Consider the following 20039-nt stretch of genomic DNA (forward strand, 5'->3'; position numbering starts at 1 on the left):
TGGGTACCTACATACAATAGGTCCGATACGGGTAATGGCCCCATGCTGTGAACAGGCAAGTGTGCTTTCAGATTTACTTGCCTGCCAAGGTGTTGCAGTCGGGCCAAGCACGTGGGCAAGTGCAGTTTATAGCCCCTTATTGTGTTCTGTAGGTTCAGTACCTACAGAATTCCCATGTCATAGCATATTACTTTTATATAGCAGCTGCAAGTTGAATAGGTAAAGAATGAAATTTGCCTACGGATGCAGACCACTTCCTGATGTGCTTCGAAAGCACACCTTCTGGTACAGTATTCTTTAAACAACTTTGAGTTCAAGTACTCTCTGGCATGACGCAAAGTTGTCTAACAACGTACCGTACCAGAAGTTGACATGAGAAGAATGTGCGTAAACACACACTTGTCATGATGCAAAGAGTTGATCCTCTTTTTTTCAAAGGGACACCTGTAGCATACAGTAAACAGTCGAGGTAGAATGTCCCTGTTGCTACAAAACCTGTGACCCTTTAAAAATAACACAATTACCGTAAAGTTCCGTGTATAAGACGCACCCGTGTATAAGACGCACCCCTAATTTCGGACCTAGAATTAAAAAAAAAAAAAAAAACACGAAAATGTCCACGCAAATATTGCGTGTGTCATACATATTATTTCAGCTCAAAATTTCCCTAGAATGCAGCATGTATTTGCTCTATTTTTTGTTTCCTTTTATATTTTCTTTAACGGTATTCATCGGACATCAACAAAATATGGAAGACGCAAAATGCGAGACTTGTCTCGGTACTCACTTGCTATTGTTTCGCCTTTCAATCGTGGTACATGTGTCATGCATATCGTACTCATGAGTGTACGGTACGATGTTTGCTGTCATACATAGCAGAGGGTGTCTCGCATATTGACACATGTCAGACTGGAAGGTTCATTACGAAAAATAAGAAAAACATCAACAAGTGTAGCAGAGGGATCATACGGCAAGACGTACGGTGCGTACGGTAATTACACTCATGCACTGTTACCAGTAACATGTGTGTCTCTTGTACCATGCTTGTATGCACAGTGCTAGCCTTTTGCAAAAGGCAGCTCGCTATAATTTCAGCACACGCACACAGAGAGCAATGGACTTGCACACACAGCGCGCAACGGGCAAGCGCGCTTCGATCCGATCGCTGTGTGCACGCGAGTCCATTGCAAAAGCCTCTCTGCAGCTGCTGCCTTTGCCAAAGGCTTGCTAGCTAGCTACTAGCTACAGTGTAGCTATGCTATCCTAGCTGGCCTCGCACTCGTGAAATGAAGAGCAAACGAACGACATGGATATGCATGCATGCTTCACACATCGTTCATATATTTAGGGTGACATAGTGTCGATCCTACTCCGTATTTTACAGCTTTTGTCTATGGCCATATTGATACTAGTACATTGATAAGTTTTACGGTATCGGTAATTTAGTAATGATACCTGTACATCGCGTATTCCAGCTACTAGGTTGGCTGTTGGTGGCTTGGTAGACTGACATCGGTAGCATACAGCAGTGCTGTTACAGCTGTTGTCTATGGCCAGATTGATACATCGTTACTGCACAAGGACGATGTAAGTTTATCTCGTATTTGCAGCTTTTGTGTGCGTCCAGATTGAAAGATCGCTCTTTTATCCATAAGTTTTAGTGACTGCTGACCTTCCAAACGTCGATGGGCATACATGGCCCCAAGTTGGCCTTATAAAATTGGGTGTACATGATGGATTTTTTTCCGTGATTCGACTGTACCCGTGTATACGACGCACCCCCGATTTTCAACGTTTTCCGACGAAAAAATAGTGCGTCTTATACACGGAACTTTACGGTACCTCTGTAGGTACGCTATCTCCACAGAGCTCTCAAATGCTCACAATCTGGTATGGTACGATACAGTTCGGTTCGGTTAAATTTGGTTCGGTTCCATTTTGAGAATTTGAACAGAGCAAGAAACTGCAGTACTGGACTGTACAGTTAAAGTAGGCCTACATTGTGTATTCAAACAATTTCCAAACTCTTGGTACACAAGTCAATGTACGTGTGCACAGGTAGGATAGGCCTTCAGTATGTACTGTGGATATCGTGTACAATGTACATCAAGGTAATGCAGTTGGAGGTTTAATACGGTAGTCTCTTTCTGTGAAACTTGTTTTATCTGTACCTGAGTTTCTCAAATTTCAGTTGAATACATTCTTGAATACTTTTCAGTTTGATGGCAGAGATTTTGGGGAACAAATGCTAAAAACCAGAAATTTATGTGAACATGAAACTTTAATTAGTTTCGCCAGTAGCCAAAATTCTGGAAGGCAAAATGCAAGTGAAAGTTTTTGTTTACTTAAATAACAATGAATTTCAGGGCACTTTCACTCAGGTTCATGCTGCGAAAAAGGCTTTTGGCTCAAATTTGTAAAAGTTTTGTGCCGTAAATGTTTCTGGTATTGGAAAAATGAGCCAAGAAAATGGGATTCCATCGGGATCCACAGTTGGTACCATACAAACTTTGTACAATTTCATGCATAATGACCTCTACTGCCTGAAGGAAATTTACTTTAATAATGTGCACTGTGTATAACCTCGGGCACATTGTACAGTTGTCCACGAGTACCCTTATGTGACTGTGTGTGTGTACAGCGCCACACAACTACATTGTATGAACGAGAGAGATGTTTGAAAAAATTTGCTTACGCTGTAATAGACTTATCTACCCCTTTGAGGGAATCCTGGTTTGGATAACAAGAGAACTCTATCTGAATTTTGAAAAGGGTATTAAGAATGCCTGGATTAAAATTGTCCGCATTACTGCCGTGCTGCTGTTACATGTCTGGATAATGGCAACAGGAGAATAAAGTCGACTTCTCTTGAGGTATAAATTCACGAGTGTGTTTCATGACTTCTGCAGATTAGTCTGGTCAATACGTCGCTTGATTTCCGATGCATTTAATCTGTATTACAGTTGCATTGAAGAACTCACAGTTCATTCTCCTGTGCCATGCATGGCTTACAGTGGCCTGTGTTTGTCACAGTGTGAATGGAGAGGTGTAATGTTGGAATTTTGTCTACATGATGCATTATCATTCATGAGAAAAAGCCTTTTTACATCACTGTGTATGCAAAATTTGCCTACAACAGGTACAAAACAAATCATCAATGGTAATTCTAACCCAGTAGAGATAAAGTGTAATACTACACAGTTGTGCCATGGAGCTGCATAGCTCCTAGGTTGTACGCTGCCCAAGGTAAATGCTCTGAATTTCTGTTGAATTCATTGTGAAAATCACACAAATTATAGTTGATGCAACTAACCAGTGTATCATAAGTAGTACATCGTACATGTACAATTGTACTATTAAAAAGTAGTAACAAAACAGCTGCACATACAAAATTTGTATGTTGCATACATGTACATGTATGTACATGTACATGTACGTACATGCACATTTCAGATTACTGCAGTTCCTTGTTTGATAGCAGGTGATGTCAGTGTAGACTGACCCAAATCATTATCATGATTCTAGCATGATTCAAATTATGCTCACTCAAGAGTGCAGAGTATATACAGGTATGTACAATGTAGCACTGCCTGTCGTTCAGTCAAGGGGGCGGGGGGGGGGGGGATTAAAACCCCACTGCCATTTAATTTGCAATTATGGATATACGAATACAAGTCACAAGTGAGGGAGTTATTTCATGATATTGGGTATGCTTGCTAGCTGGACAGTGAGTCACCGTTTTATAAGGAATCGTGTGTACATTTTGATATGCATTACAGTACATGTGTACACATACAAGCATGTACTGTACTGTACCACTGTACACTGTATGTACACAGCTCATTAAAAGGGATGATTTTGTAGTATAAAGCAATGAGACTGTATTTGGCCTCGCAAAAATAGTCAGGAGTGATTTTGATAGCAATCAGGTGTTTACTAGTTTTTGTTGGCCCCCCCCCCCCCCCCCCCCTTTGTAGCTGTGCACTGCATCCCAGATATCCATGGGTGAATGACCTTTGTGAAATAAATTATGTGTGTCATGGGTCACTGCACTTTGATCATTGATTGACAGTGGAAGGGCTATCCTTGTTCTAAAAGAGAAAAGAAAAAAACAAACAAGCAAACAAATGAGCAATGCATCACACTCCATGAAAGCAAAGATTTTATGTGTATTATCAAATTTGTGAGCGCTGTATCATTTTATACGCCAAAGATTTCATGAGGTTTTTATTTTTGCAAATTTTGCAAGTCGGGTGCTATTCGCAAATTCAAAGATGCGAAAATATTGACTCTGATCCCGACATGACTGAGACGCACACGACCGATGCATACACGCTGCACACGTACATTTCTCCATTCAGTACTGTACTTCAAGATCACAAATTTAACCCCTCACGCAATCGTCGAGTAGTCACGATTCGCAAAAATTTAGACTCGCTATTGTATATGGCGTATACATAGTACAGTAAACCACCACCCACTGAAATGCAAGTTGTAGATAATATACCATGGATATTGATGTCTTCATCATTTTTATACAAAATTGTTTATTGGTAGTCAATTCAGCCCTCAATGTGTACAGCTGTAAATCGTTTCATTTGTTGGACCCTTAAAGTTTGTCTTGCCCTTTTGCCACCCTGAAAGCTGACTCCTTTCATATCAAAGCTGGTATATTGTAGAGGTACAGATTGTAGGTAATTTTAGAATAAACCTTTCCTCAATATTGTCTTTCCTTTTTTAGATAAACTCTAAGGTGTACAATTGTACATGATACAGTTGTATGTATTCATGTAAGATTTCATACATGATAATGACAGAAATTATTCTTCAACCATGCAAAATTTGGGGAGTTTGCGAAAGAGATATAGCGTCCCACCCTTTAATAATAAATGACTGGACACATTGTTGTTCGAACCTCTGGAGTTTGGCTGATAAAAGGAACTTTGGATGTTTGCATGTCATCGTTATAACTGAGCCTGCTCCAAGCAAGGGGGTTCGGCTGGATGTTTGTACATGTAGGTGTGCCTGGTCCAGGTTTCAAATGGGTGTGCCACCTCTGATGTTGGTTTCTTTTTTTAATTCTTTTTCTTTTAAATTCCTTTGTCCAGTAGGTTTATGTACATTACAGAGAGGTACAACGCTTGCAATCTATTAAACTGTTTGTCCAGGGGAATGGCCAGCATTTATTTGCACCGATAGAATAGCACCTGTTCTATTTACATTCGTACAGCTATTTTGTCATGGGGAGTTTGAAGGTGGACCAAGGTATCAGTGAAGCTACTGCAGTCTGGTTTGACCAACACTACACTTTGGTCATTCATATGGTAGTGTACAACTACACTTGTATACTGCTCTATTCATTTAACCCGTTGAGGACGAGCCCCAAGTATGTACTCGGGCAGGTGTCTATGGGAAATGCGTGTTGTAGCAAAATCAGTCCGTCCTCAACTGGTTAAAACAAAGCACACAAACTTTTATGAACTGTATTTGCTGACAATAAGGCTTCACCACCAAGCAAACCACATCCCAACTTTGGCAACAAAGGAAAGAGAAAAACATGGAGGGATTGGACACTTTTCTGAGGTTTTATATCAAACTTCATTTTAAAGGTGCTTTTGCATTTTTCCAGTTGACATTTTTATGGCTATGCAAATTTACACTGCTCTTTGTGTTTAAGACTTTCTTAATCTCCCCAGATGGGGATGGAAATAGCAGCAATTTAGTATCTGCTATTAAAACAATTAAAAACAAAAACAAAAAAGCAAATTGTTACTTGATTGCAGAATGTACAAATAGTGTTGTTTGTAACATTGAGTAGTCATTGGATCATGTTGAGCTGCTCATTAGCAAATTGCATAGTCCCATATATGATTATGTGTGTTGGCTAGGCTGGTGCCTCCACGGGGTGAAAAGACAATGATTTGGTAATATACTGGTGCATGGGCTGCACCCAAAGTTCACTTCTTTTAATAGTTCTATGGCCTTATTGCAAACAGAAACGCTTGAAGATTGCTTGGAATGAAAAGAATTGGGCATGATTAAGACCTTTAGGAAGAAGTACAATGTACAATCGTGTATGAGTGAAATCTTTTGCTATTTCAAGATTGTATTCAAGATAGCATGAATTTGCTGTGAATGTCCTCCATTAAAAAAAAAAAGAAAAACAGCATGCCCCATATACATGTAGTGTCTGTATTATTTGTATTGTATGATCATCCTATCACAAGCACAGTTTATAAAAAATCAAAACACCTTGTTTGTTTTTTAACAGGAAAAAATGAAAGAATGACTTCTACAATTTATGTAATGAAATCTACTTCCTCCATCTGGGATGGATATGCGATATGTACAATGTACAATGATATCCAAGATCAACAGGTTTATAGTTACAAAGAAAATGCATAATATCTACATGTGTGCAATGTACAGTTGTTGTATTATAAAGACTTTGTGAAGAAAATATGCTGAGAAACATGATTCTCCAATTTCATGGTCATTATGTCCACACTGCTTTTGCTGGATGTAAAATTAATGTGTACAGTGTACATGACCCATTCACATTTGTTGTTAATGTCTCTTGTGTGGTATACAATGTACACAGTGTACATGTACATGCACATTTCATTCCACTTTTCAGTTACCTCGGTAATACTGCAAGATCATTGATGAATTCCAAAACTAGATTGCATCTTTCTTTTTTAAGGAGTATTCGTTGATGCCAGTCATCAATTCCAAAATAAAAGCAAAACACAGAGTATTGTGAATACCCAAGTGATACCAAAAAAAAGAAGATGTATACAAAAACATGACATTTCACAAATGGAAGTGATTTTTACTAAGGCCATGCACACACACAGATTCAAAGTTATGTTTGCTCTATTGAGCCATTGCTCTGTAAACATAATCCTCTTGTGCTCAGTTTTTGTTTTCTTTTGCTTATTTTACATAAGTCTGTAAATAAATCTACATGTACTCTCTCCGACATATACATGTACATGTAAGTGTATAGCTGTTAGAAGTGGTACTGTATGCTATTGCATTCACATTTAAATGGTGTAGGCCTACTGTGTGAAGCACATAAAAGTGGTATAAAACGACAAATTGTGTGTGTAGAAAGGCCTACGGACTGCCTCCTGAAAGGTTGCTTGAATTTTTTCCTGCATTTCCCCATTTCTTGTACACAATAACCACCACATCAGTATGACTTGCATTCCAGATCACTTTATAACTGCTCACATCGGCTACTCGTTGATAGTCTGGGTACAGCATGGATGAATATAAACATGTCCATGGTTAGAAATGCACTGTGACATGTACAGTACCAGTGTATTCAATGAAAGCAATTTGCAGCATTCTATTGTACATGATAGTGTATGTACAAAGTGTACAATGTACATGTACAACTGAATAGTGTAACAAGTTGTAGACATGAATTACTTCTGTTCCAGGAATGATGTGTTAACTATCTATGTAAGTACATCGTATATATGTTAAAATGTACAATATATACAGGTGTGTCCATTGTAGTCTTAGCTCTTTGTATCATTACAATATATACATTGTATTACATTGTAGGGCTACTCAAAGTCTAATGGCTGACATGATTGTGTGCAGATACAATGTACTGTATTAAGTCCACACTCTATAAAGGCCATTGTTGTGGCTTCCTTTATGAGCCATGTAATTGTGCCTGCTATGACTGTATCCATTCCAATCACATGACTTGGAATACCGGTAGTACAAACTATCTCGTACAGTATGTGAGTTCACAACATGAAAGCGAACAAACGTAATTCCAATAGCTGTATGATCTACATGTTAGGCCAAGTAAAAAAAGAAAGTAGTTTCTCGTCCGGGTTTTTTGAGCAAGGCGATGAGGGAGGTCCTTACTATTTGATATCTTACTATTTTTTCAAGGATCGTCAAAATGAAAGTAATATGTGTTTCTCGTCCGGTAATTCTGAGAAAGGTAACGAGACAGGGCTTTAGAATTTTCTATATTCAATTTATGAAATGAAATATCACTCTGGTAGCTGTCTTACACTTTGAGTCATCAGTCTGTTTCCCTCAAGCAAACATGGAAGTCGTGCTGAACATGGAGGTAGGGGGCGTTTCATCAACGAGCTCGTCATAGGTTTTCACCGACAAATTTGAAAAGCTACTGAAATCCTTGCATCTGATTGGCTGATTGCAAATTTGTCGGTGAAAACCTCCGACTAACTCGTTGATGAAACGCCCCCAGGTCCCAAGAGTACGTTTTGCCTGCACTCTGTGCATTTTCAAACAAATAGATTATTATGTGCCATACTTGAAATGAAACTACATGCATGCAGAAATACATTTGCTTTTTCTTTCCACTACAGATGTCAAGGGAAAATGACCATCTCAATACTGGTATTTAGTGTTGTAATGGCTTTTCTGATACCAGTGTACTTGCGATTCTGATGTATTGTGCTATTAATTGAAACAGGTATAAAACATGTCTTTCAACAAATGTACGACTGAAATAAATTCCATGATATTTAAAACACTGCTTTACAGAGCTACCAAGTCTCATGCATTCTGCGTGAGACTCAAGCATTTAGGGGTCATCTCACGATCTCACGCATGGCACCCATTTTTCTCACGCATCGGGCGAAGTCTGCAACTTAGGCCTATAATAAGGAGCATAACTCAAAAGATTAAAGTGATAGTTGCAATTGAAGGTATATTTCCCTTTTGTCTTTCAAAATAAGTAAAAAAATAGTCACTTAAGTATGCACCTGATCGCACTATTAATAAGAGCTAAAAATTTAAAAAGCTTCCTACCTTGGGAGGCCACAGGAGGGAAAACCCCTCCCACACCCTCGCTCGCGCGTACATTCGCGCGCCGAGATGCCGAGTCATGAAAATCTCACTCATAAAAATTTTTTGAACTTGGCATCCCTGCTTTATTTATTGGTGTTTGTGACTTTTTGTGTCCACACAGCTGGTATGTATACAAATTTGTATCTGCCGTTCTTCACAGTACAATTGTAGCACATTCAACTGGAAACTGGCTTGTACAATTGCAGATGGATGTCAAAATGATACTGATATGGCATTCTAGCATTAAACGTTTAAAGATGTTTCTTCATGTTGATAATCACTCATTATTTGGATGATGAATGAGATTGTATAACAGTACACACTACAGATGATACCACTCACGGCTGTGTCCGCGAATTTACATCGTGAAGAAAAGTATCCCGCAGAAATACAAGACAAACCAGAATCCGTGGAAAAGTTATTTATTTTGTATATACACCCATTTAATAATTCTACATTTGCTGGAAAAGCGCATTCATTTTCTCTTCAAAATAGAATGTATCGCCGTGACAGACCAGGGGATGGGGACCCTGGACAGCTACAAAACACGCACACTTGCCGATATACGGTGCGGCACGGCCACTGCACTGGCACCAGGGAGGTGTGGACCTCCCTGCTGGCACCGTACCTTCCGACACTGCACACACATGCACATAGTCACAATGACATGAAAATGTATACAAACTCGATACCGTACAATCCTCACAAGCCTTTGTACAGTACAATTCATCCGCTTAAAATATCAGAAACGGGGAAAAATACGAACAACGCGCGAAATATGCGTGGAATATCAGCGATTGTTCGCAAAAATGTTGCCGCTATCGCGTTCACGACGTACCGAGTGCGCTGTACATCACAGCCCAGTAGGCCGGCCCGCCGCGCCGCCCATCCAACTACAGTGCAGTTCGACTGCTTTGTGGGTCATTCCTTCTTGCCGATCGGCCGAGCTCGCAGTGTGAAATGCATGCGTTATTACATACGCACTACACACAGAAGCTACAGCTGTACTACAGTCTACAGCTAAGTAGAGGACGCAAGGCGTAAAAATTAGAAAAGAGACGTCACGATTGGTAGGTGAATTGTCGATCTTTTTTTTTTTCGGCGGCCGAAAAAATAGTAAATATCAAAAAAGTCGATGCGGCAACTGAAAATCGATGCGGGCGGGGAGCGGGCTGGGACAAGAATTATGAATTTCTTGGTATTTTCAGCGTCATTTTGAAAATAGTAAATAGTAAAAAAATCGATGCGGCGGCCAAAATCGATGCGCGCGAGGACGAGAAACTGGTTTCTTTTTTTACTTGGCCTTACGTGAACAATAGGACAATTGCCACGTGTGCTATGTGCATACAGTACAACAAGTTTGTGTAGTGTATTGAATGTGTAGTGTATTGAATGTGCAGTTCATCACCAGCATGGACTGCCATGGCATGATTTACAGGACACAAATACAAAAACATATCTCCCCCTTTTGACTTTTCCTGAATGGGCAACAATCCCATCTTCAATGCTGCACACGGGCACTGGTCCGACGGTCCCTGACCAGTAAAAATCACTGTCTGACCAGGGAGGGTGACCATAGTAACTTTTTGTACAGGAATGGACCTGTAAAGGGTGAAAAACTTGGTACCTACTGGTCTGACAGACAGGTCGGACCAGAAGAGAAAATGGGTTAGTGTGCAGCCTGCAATCTACACACTTCTTATAAAATGCCTATAGATTAATTTTATTTTTCATGCAGAGGGTACTGTATGCTCTTTCTAAAGCTGAATATATTAAAGTGCCTGTATGCTGAAGGAATGCACTGCTAATGAGAGATATACACGTAGATGCGTACTGACTATGCCACAGAAAAAGAGGAAAACCAATTGTTGATACCTCTTGTATGCGATTTCCGGTGGAGACCGATTTTTCAACTCATGCACTTTTTCTGAAAAAAAAAAGGAACAGTGAGAGGAATAATAATTTTAAAACTAAACTACGTACAACTCTTGTACCATTTTCTCTTTCCTTGATAAACCCTACTGTATACTACTGAAATAAACAGGATGCATGCAGAATTTGCACACAAAAATTAGTGTGCAAGTTCCGTGTGTTGGATTTCATTGACTGTCTTTGGTGTGATGTTACAAAAGTACAGATCACATTTAAAGGGGACCCCCAGCTGATTTTTTGACTTTTGAATCGTAACAACTACGGATTGGTCATGCTGGGAACAGAGTTTGAGAATTTATAGTGATTGGAATGAGGATCTTTTCAAAATTCATAACAAAAATCGCAATGAATGTTAAAGGATGATGACATCATAGCACCTTCACGTACATGTAAGAATGCATGATTGAGGATTCAAGGCAGTAGAACAAAAGAAGAAAACATAGATTGTACACAGGTGACCTTGTCAAGTGAGTGGTATTGTAATGGAATTACATTGCAAAATTATGGAATGTGTGAGCTTTCTGCATCATCATCCTTGTTCAGTGTATTACAGTGTATACAACCCTTTTATTTTATATTTTTTTAAAGAGTATTGGTTTATCTGCTTAAGGATCACAATGAATTCCACAAATCTAGATACATGATGCTGCAGGATGTCAAATTGTGTAAAGTTGCCTGGAATGCCCCTTTCGATCATGACAGCTTTTATAGACACCACCGCGATAGTATGATGCCAGAGTGAGCGCATGTTTGCCAGTGGGTGTACTTGAAAAAACTCACTTTGGCTGCATTTATCATCTTTCCTCAGTTTGAAACGGCTTTCCATACCTACTATCAAAAGTCGTTTCCAAAGCCTGTTACAAATGCCTTCCAAAATAAGTTGTGTTCATCAACTCATCGCCAACACGAAAACTGGCCTTGTCACTTTGCAGCCGCATTGCACTGTTTGACCCAAGGAGAAGGGGTCATATACGGTGCATGCAGTACAACATCGTTTCAAAACAGCTTTGCGTTTATCTCACTTTTAGAAACACGTTTCTGGCTGAATCCTGTTTCGGAAAGCACAAATTTGCTGTTTTCAAAAAAGCTTTCCAAACCCCATTATCAAAACAGCTTTGCAATCATCATCTCTAAAAAAACATCCCTGAAAGCCGTTTGGAAAACCTGTTTCTGCCGGGGAAAAAAAGAGCTGATAAACGCACCCTTTGTCATTGATGCACCAAAAACATTTTGTACAGTCTGCAAATTGCTAGAGTCGCAGCGGACACACATGGGCAGGTGCTTGCCCGCGTCGCACACCATTAGTATGACAGTTGCTCATGCATGGCAAGGCATCAATGAAAGGAGTCGGTCTATCGCTGCGAGTGAAAATGTATATACCGGTGTATGTACTCTTTTTGATGCATCATTGTACAAGTCAGAATCTGGTGATGTCATTTTTGCCAGACCGTGGCATGTCCATTGTGCGAATTTTTCATTGTCGTGACGCTGACTCTCATGCGGATGTCGCGCCCGGCCTACTTTGCACACGTGCGCCCACCTTGTCCAGTGGAGGAAGCCCCACCATTGTGCAAGCGCTGAAAAGTCTGCCACTGTATTAATACCCGATTACAACTTGGAGGAACAAATCTGCAGGGATTTGAATTGCGTCTCAGGAATTCGCTCTCCCACATGCAAATGAATGGTTTCATAGAAACGTTGGACTGCAATTGCAGGCTTTGCTGCAGTGAAAGGCCTCTCTGTGTACATACATTGTAATCACACATACTGCAGAATGACTTTCAAAGGGTCATCAGAATTCACATTCACAATTGTAGTGCAAGAACTTTCAAGTTCCATATGTATGTTTTTATGAAAACATGATGTTGGTCACAACCATGATGTGAGAATTAAGATTGAGCAGTGGTATCATAGCTTTGGTAACCCTCTGGTACTGTGTACGCCACATATTTAGAGAGCCTAAATTTTCGCGAATCAGGGCTTCCAGACGACTAAATAGTGAGTTGTTAAATTTGTGAGTACTGAACAGAGGAATATGTAGTATGCACGTCACATTTATATCGGTATCAGAGTCAATATACGGTGTATTTGTGGGCCTGTAAATTTGCCTATAGCACCTTACTCGCAAAATTCGTGGAAATAAAAACCTTGTTAAATATTCAGCAGCTACAGTATATTGTTACACAAAATCACATTTTTTATATTCATCAAAATTATGAAACTACAGCCCTCTCTCTGCTAAGAGTCATTGTTGTTCCTATGACATCTCTGAAATGATTTAATGTGCAAGATGCATGATTTATATTCTTCTGCCTGTTGATACAATGTATTCACAGCAGATGTTACCATAGAATTCAGGAAATCTCCAACTGTGTAATACTATTACAGTAAAAGCAAAGGTTTCCTTTTGAATTAATTTCCTTGTTCTCAAATGCCCTGTGGACAAACATTCTAATTGTGCATAACAGAGTCAGAGCCAGTACTGTATGTACATGTGCACACTGTTCAGCATGATTGAGAAACCCTAGAACTGTTTTTGGGAAACCTTATTTTAAAAAAAAAGAAGAAGAGAGATTCTGTAAAAGAGAAACCATAAAAATGGAATCTTGGCCTACAGCTGGTGACCTCTGTTGATTCCAATGTCAATGAAGTCAAAGGTCATGACCTCTCTGACTCCTCTGTCACTTCTGACCATCCATTGCATTAGAACTATAAATTAGATTCATGCATGTAGGGTATCATACTATCCTACAGTGTTGGCCTATGTGACACCATATTATGCCACACACCTCGTTAGATTATCCCTTTATTTACAATCTAAGAATGCACCATTGCAAAGTACTTGCATAAAAATGTAATCCACCAATGTTATTAGGTGGCAGACCAGCAAATGAAGAGAACATGGGGGGGGGGGGGTATACAATACATAGACATGTGTAAAGTGTTCAAATTCATGAAATTCTTCCGTCGAGATGAAGGGCAATTTGTCAATCATGTGTAAAGTGGTTGTACAAAGTGCGCGTTTGTACATATTGCATGTATAGTACACTGTACACACAGTGTGGCCACTGACAGATGGTCTAGATATCATACACTTGTATGATATATTCTAGATGCTTTCCTTATGAAAATAATTGGAAACAAACAATTCACAAGTTTTGAGAATAGTTTGTGCTTTTGTACAGTTATTACACATACATTTTGTACACTGATGTGAGAAACTTGAAGCACACGGTATAGTGTGGTTTCCTACAATTACATTGGTTCTGTTTGCCTAACCCGACCCCTAAACCTGCAATTCTAATTCTAACCTTTAGCCTCGTCACCAAGCCCTCTCACATTCCAGCCCCTCCCCCTTTTGAATGTGGGAAAAATTCTGTCAAGAGAGACCCAAATTGCAAACTTTGTGTTGGGATCAGCACCCTTTGACTGCTGTACCATAACTCAAACACAATCCAGCAGGCTCTCTGAGCCCTGGAGTCTTCTACGGTGTACATTGGAACTGAATGATGCGATATATCAGCTTGTTTTCTTCTGCTGTCTGAAAATATGACATTTATCAAGCTGTTTTGAATTTATTTGGCGTTTATCATTCCTATAGGAATATTTACGCCAAATATATATTCATACAAATTACTTTAAATTTTCAATTTTACCCTATATTATTTTCATTGTATCAAAAATAATTCAAAATAAGATATTATATCAAATAAATCTCCCTCACTGGCCTCGTTTCGAGCTGCCCACACAGTGCTAGACTCATTCCAAGACCTTCGTGATTAGAATTGTCATTATTTGCATCTACATTACAATGTAGGTAATCCACTCGTAGAATATTTTATATCACAGCAATGATGAACCAAATAAATTTCATCTGAAGCCTAGCAGTCTTCACCATATGAATTTTTGTATGATTATTGATATAGCATATTTTTGTAGTTTATAGTAGAGGAGTTTGGAAGCTTTGACTTGGATTCAAGCCAAATAAACACTATGAGAAGACCTTATTAAAGTAGTCTTATTTTACATGTAACGTTATCTGTCATTGCATTTTTTAATTGTGTTCCGAACCTTCACTGTTATTCATATGTCAACAGTCTTATTCAAAATATTTCAACTGTATATCTCAAACCGGCTAGTGTTCCCATTCACCATTTGTCTAAATGGTGTGAAAAGTTATCAATGCATTAACTGAAGGTTGATGTTTGATTTAGGTTTTTTTTAAGAAGTTCCAAAAGAAAAATGTTTAATTTTCTTTTGTCTTCTTTCAAATTCTGTTTCAGAACACAAGGTGATCATCGTTGGCCTCGACAATGCAGGCAAAACGACAATTCTATATCAAATGTAAGTATGAGAACATTGAATATGGCTTTAACTCCTCCATTCCAGTTACAGAACCAAAGCCCAAACTGATCATAAGGGTACATGTACAATTGTACAGACATTCTATTTAATGCTTTGCAATGTACATATAATGCTATTTGTTAATAGTTGATTCATATGTGGCAGAAAGCTGTTTCATTATTTTACACTTGACTTAAAATTAATGGAGTTCTTAAGGAACTTTTGCACAAGTCTCCAAATTTGTGTGACAAATACAGCCATGGTTCTTTGCAGACTTGTTAACACATGTGGTGTTAGTGATTTCTGTAGCGCTTGGTTATGTGGGTGCTTCAAAACCTTTGCCAAGCTAAAGGGTGTTATCAGTTGACAGGTAGCAAGATTTACACACATTAATTTTATCTCTCTCAATTGAGGGCAGAAAGCTGATGGTGTAGAAAATGTTTACTTTTACACAAAATGACAATATACAGATATAAACGTGGAATCAATACAATTGTAAAAATGTACTACTCGTATGCATACTCTGGTGACTGATACAGGGAGGAAGTTCCGAACAAAAAGTCACTTTGCTTGTTGAGTATATTCCTCTGGAATTACAAAAGTCATGGTTTGGAATGCAGGTATTACAGAATGTGTTCTTGTTGCAAAGAATATAAACTGACATTTCAGTTCATGTGAAAAGCTTTGTGGATAAAAGTAATATGGAAAGACACATTCATTCAATTTATATTCTAAATTTGTGGGGAGAGGGAGAGGAGTTCTGCATGGCTAGGGTGAATAATGAGGACAGTTAATGTCTTTTAGTGATTGTGGTACTGAAACTTTGAATACTATAGTATCTTTTGAATGAATTGTCTGATTTTTGTCACGTTTCTCTGATATGTTTTACTAATGCTGCTTTCACCAAGTTCACATTTCTCCAATTATGATTTCTTTGGGATTTTACCACATGCTTGCAATATTTGACATTTGTAGTAGTAGGGCTCACTTGACAGGGAATAATTTTCCTGGTATCGCATCGCAATTTGCTGAAATGCATTTTAGATATGACTGCTATACAAAATTTCTTGAGAAGCAGGGTTATGTTGTGTTTTGTTTGTTTGTTTGTTTGTTTTTACACAGGACTGTACAGAACATAGTATTTTACCGTTGAACAAACTGCTCATCAAATTTGAGATGTAAAATTATTCCCTGCTTGAAAAGCAGGCCCCCTAGGCTCGGAATGTGACTACCATGTTTACGTTTTTTTTTTCCAAGTAAAACTGAGGATAAATAAATTGATAATAACTTCATTGTGATTTAGGCACATTTGTATGTCTACATTGTGACATTTCAGACTAATGAATGAGGTGGTCCACACCTCGCCAACCATCGGCAGCAATGTGGAGGAGGTAACATGGAAGAACATCCACTTCCTGATGTGGGACATCGGAGGGCAGGAGTCGCTGCGCACCGCCTGGAATACCTACTACGCAGGCACACAGGTAGTGTATACCACCTGTCAACTTCTGGGGGTGATGATTGCACCCATAGTTGGGTTGGAGGGGCAAAGGGTTGCATTGGTATTAAATTCGGTCCTAAAGTCACCGAGAAGAGACTGATCTCAGAGACCATAATTCTGGGAGAAGTGCTACACAAGCAGACAGCTACAAGTTATGGGCTAATGGATGCTGTTTTGCTTTTAACTTTGTTGGAGGAGGGGGAGGGAGGGGTGACGTGTGAGGTGAGGGGGGGGGGGGGTGGGGGTGGGAGGGATCTGGGAGAGGCAAGGGGTTGACTTTTATCTGGAAAACAAAAATAGCCAATATACAAATAGTGTAAATAACTAGAAACATCATCCAAATAGGCACACAAGTAAAACCTTGTAGACTACAGGGTTGGGTTTGTACAATTACTGGTAGGAGGTGGTTTCAGTGCTGAACTGATACCAGATAGCAACCACTATGTGTGTACCCCCTCCCAGGACGGATGGATGAAGCTTGTAGAGGGCAACAAGCGGATAGAGTCTCTACCAAAGACACATTTTTCTTTCATGTTTTTATAGTGTATGATATCAAACTGTGGTTATAAATGTGAAAAAGTGTGTGACTTCGTAGAATTATCACTCATGAAGGATATTCTTTCATCAAAAGTTTAAATACGAGTATTTGTAAATTATAAAGTGAACATGGTGTGCTGTTCTTACCAGCAACTGCATCTCTTGCAAACTCATGATCTTCCCCTCCATTGGGCTTCTCTTCACAAAGAGACTGTAAAACATCACCACACAGGCGTGTGTCTGGTTGTTGTTTTGGCTTCATTATTTTTTTTATTGCCTTTTTACCCTATGATACGGGTTTGGGGATGTGTGTCACACTCGCTTTTGTGCAATATCCACATGAATGTGCCAGATCTTGCTGCCAGCGCAAGATGGTGAGCTCTTTGTCAAAAAATAATAATAATAAATAAATAAATAAAGATAAGATAAACTAAAATGATAATATTGATAATGATAATGATAATGATAATAATGATAATAATAATAACAATATTAATGATAGTGATAACAATAATAATGATAATAATAATAATAATAATAATAATAATAATAATAATAATAATAATAATAATGATAAATTAGATAAAAAATGAGAAATAATGATAATAGTAATAATAAAGCTCCAATTGATGCTGGACCAATGTGGGACAGAGCCTCGCTTCAGTCTTGCATTAAATTCATGGACCATTGTGAGTACAGTATTGAGTAAATAGTGCAAATCTCCCCAATTAAAGAAAAAAGTCAAAGTATGAGGAAGAACATGGAAGACGAAAGGAGAATTATGTGATGATACCAATTATAGTAGTAATGGTGCTGAGGATGATAACAGTGGGAGAGTAGAAGCAGTAGTGATGATGATTACTGTAAAACGAGGAATGTTCGCGTGCATTTTAATTTCGCGAATTTCGCGAGCGCCAAGATTCACGAAATTAAAATGCACGCGAAATTTCTTGTCTACACTATATGCATTGAACGCCAGTGGCAAATCGCGAAAATTTCATGCCACGAAAAAGGAAGTCGGCTCCAATTCACGAAAATTTCGTGCCGTGAATATATCATGTTTTACAGTATGACAGTAATGAAAATAATAAAGGGGTAAATTTAAAGATGATATAAAGTTTTGGTACCTCTAAAGTTTCCCTGAGTTTCCTTGTCTTAGTTTGTGTTTCAGGTTAAAGTACCTTTCGTATAACTAACACTGTGAAACTTACTCGCCCCAAAGTGCTATCATGTCTTAGTAATCATGCAATAATGGTTTCGTACCAGAGCAGAGCGGGCTCTGAAAAATTCGAACGAGCCGTTAGTTTGACTCGATGCGGTACCGCGACAATCAATATACACGTATTGTACGAAACCATTATTGCATGATTACTATAAAAGACATGAGAGCACTTTGGGGTGAGTAAGTCTCACAGTGTTAGTTATATGAAAGGTACTTTAACCTGAAACACAAACTAAGACAAGGAAACTCGGGGAAACTTTTGAGGTACCAAAACTCTATATTATCGTTAAATGAATAGTAACAATGCTCATGACAGAGGTTGTAAATAGCAATATGTAAAGATGATATTTGCCAAAATGCCATTTTGTGATACCCAGAAGCAGTACGTTGTATGATAAAAATGAAACTTAACTGCCTTCTTGTAGTCGAGTGCTCTGTACGATTGAAATACTGCTGTTGGCATTCTGGAGGTATCCTGATTATTCCATGCACCCCTAAATCCTGCCAAGCCTTTGAAAAAAAAAAGGGGGGAATTTTTCTTTTCCCTGTCAGCAATCACATTCACATTGCCCTGCTGGTCTGACGATTATTTCCCACAGAAAAATATGAATTGTTTAGGGCTGGTGTATGCCCAGTGAGCACTGACAATAGGACTACGAAAATTGGTAAAAGCCAGGGAATATTTGGATACCAACTGGAAAATAATAACATGGCCCCTTATACCAATATTTAGACTGGGATAGTAGAGGATCTCTCCTTTCGTTTGGCTTTGTTATCTTTTTTCTTTTCAGTATGCAGTACATTTCCATAATTTCCCCCTCTCAGAAGAAATGATGAAATTTGTGTGCTCATAGCACAAAATAATTTTGTGTAAAGATCATGAACGTTGGGGGGAAATGTTTGGCAGGCCCTTATACCACCATTGACTGGATTGGATTTTGAATAGACAAGATGAAATCAAGGGAGGTTTTCTACAGTAGATGATTTTGTTGGTCTTCCATAACTTGGAGATGATATAGACAGTGCTTGATGTTTTTCATGTATGACCAAGTAGAGCTCGCGCTGTACACTGGCACAGCATTGCCAGCACATTATGACAAAAATTCAGTCGCGTTGCCACCTTTAAATCTAAATTATTATTATTATTATCTCTTTTTTTTTCATTTACATGCAATTATGAGAATTAGGGGAGAGTGCGGGTAGTACACAGGGAACTAGGTGAAAAGTTCAGGGCCCTTTGATTGAAAAGGATTGCGAAAATGTTGGTTTTCTTTTCATGCGGACACAGTGAATGGATTTGGATTGTATTCATATTACAATTGTAATTGCGTACTGTAATGGGACATCCCCTATCCCCTTCCTCTCCGTGTGTATTTTCATGACATAAGCACACGATCCTGGGAGCAAGGTCCTTGGAGCTATGTTTCTTTTAATAGCAGTACACTGTATATATCAAAACTAATTGGGAGTCTCAAATCACCAGTGTTTACATTGTTGTGTGTGTTGTTTGTGATAATAAGCCAAATGTTAATACTTAAATAGTTATTAGGTATTGTTCTGCCATGGAAGTTATTTTTGACTTGGAAAATAGCATGATTGTTTTCATGTTATTCTGTTCAAATCCGTGATGATGGAGAACACATCCTATTAGATTTG

The 20039-nt window shown here is 38.7% G+C and overlaps 1 protein-coding gene across 1 annotated transcript in view; it reads left to right on the forward strand.

Annotated features, from left to right (window-relative positions):
* The window catches only part of LOC139732005 (ADP-ribosylation factor-like protein 5B), a 38137-nt gene that overhangs the window by 10012 nt on the left and 8086 nt on the right, over positions 1 to 20039 (forward strand). The window contains exons 2-3 of the mRNA XM_071642878.1: positions 15063 to 15123; positions 16460 to 16607. Coding sequence (XP_071498979.1) covers positions 15063 to 15123; positions 16460 to 16607 — 209 coding nt within the window. The remainder of the gene's footprint in view (positions 1 to 15062; positions 15124 to 16459; positions 16608 to 20039) is intronic.

This window comes from Diadema antillarum, unplaced genomic scaffold (assembly GCF_040938485.1).
Source record: "Diadema antillarum isolate AM-2024a unplaced genomic scaffold, OU_Dant_1.0 seq00000396_RagTag, whole genome shotgun sequence".
Classification (NCBI taxonomy): domain Eukaryota; kingdom Metazoa; phylum Echinodermata; class Echinoidea; order Diadematoida; family Diadematidae; genus Diadema; species Diadema antillarum.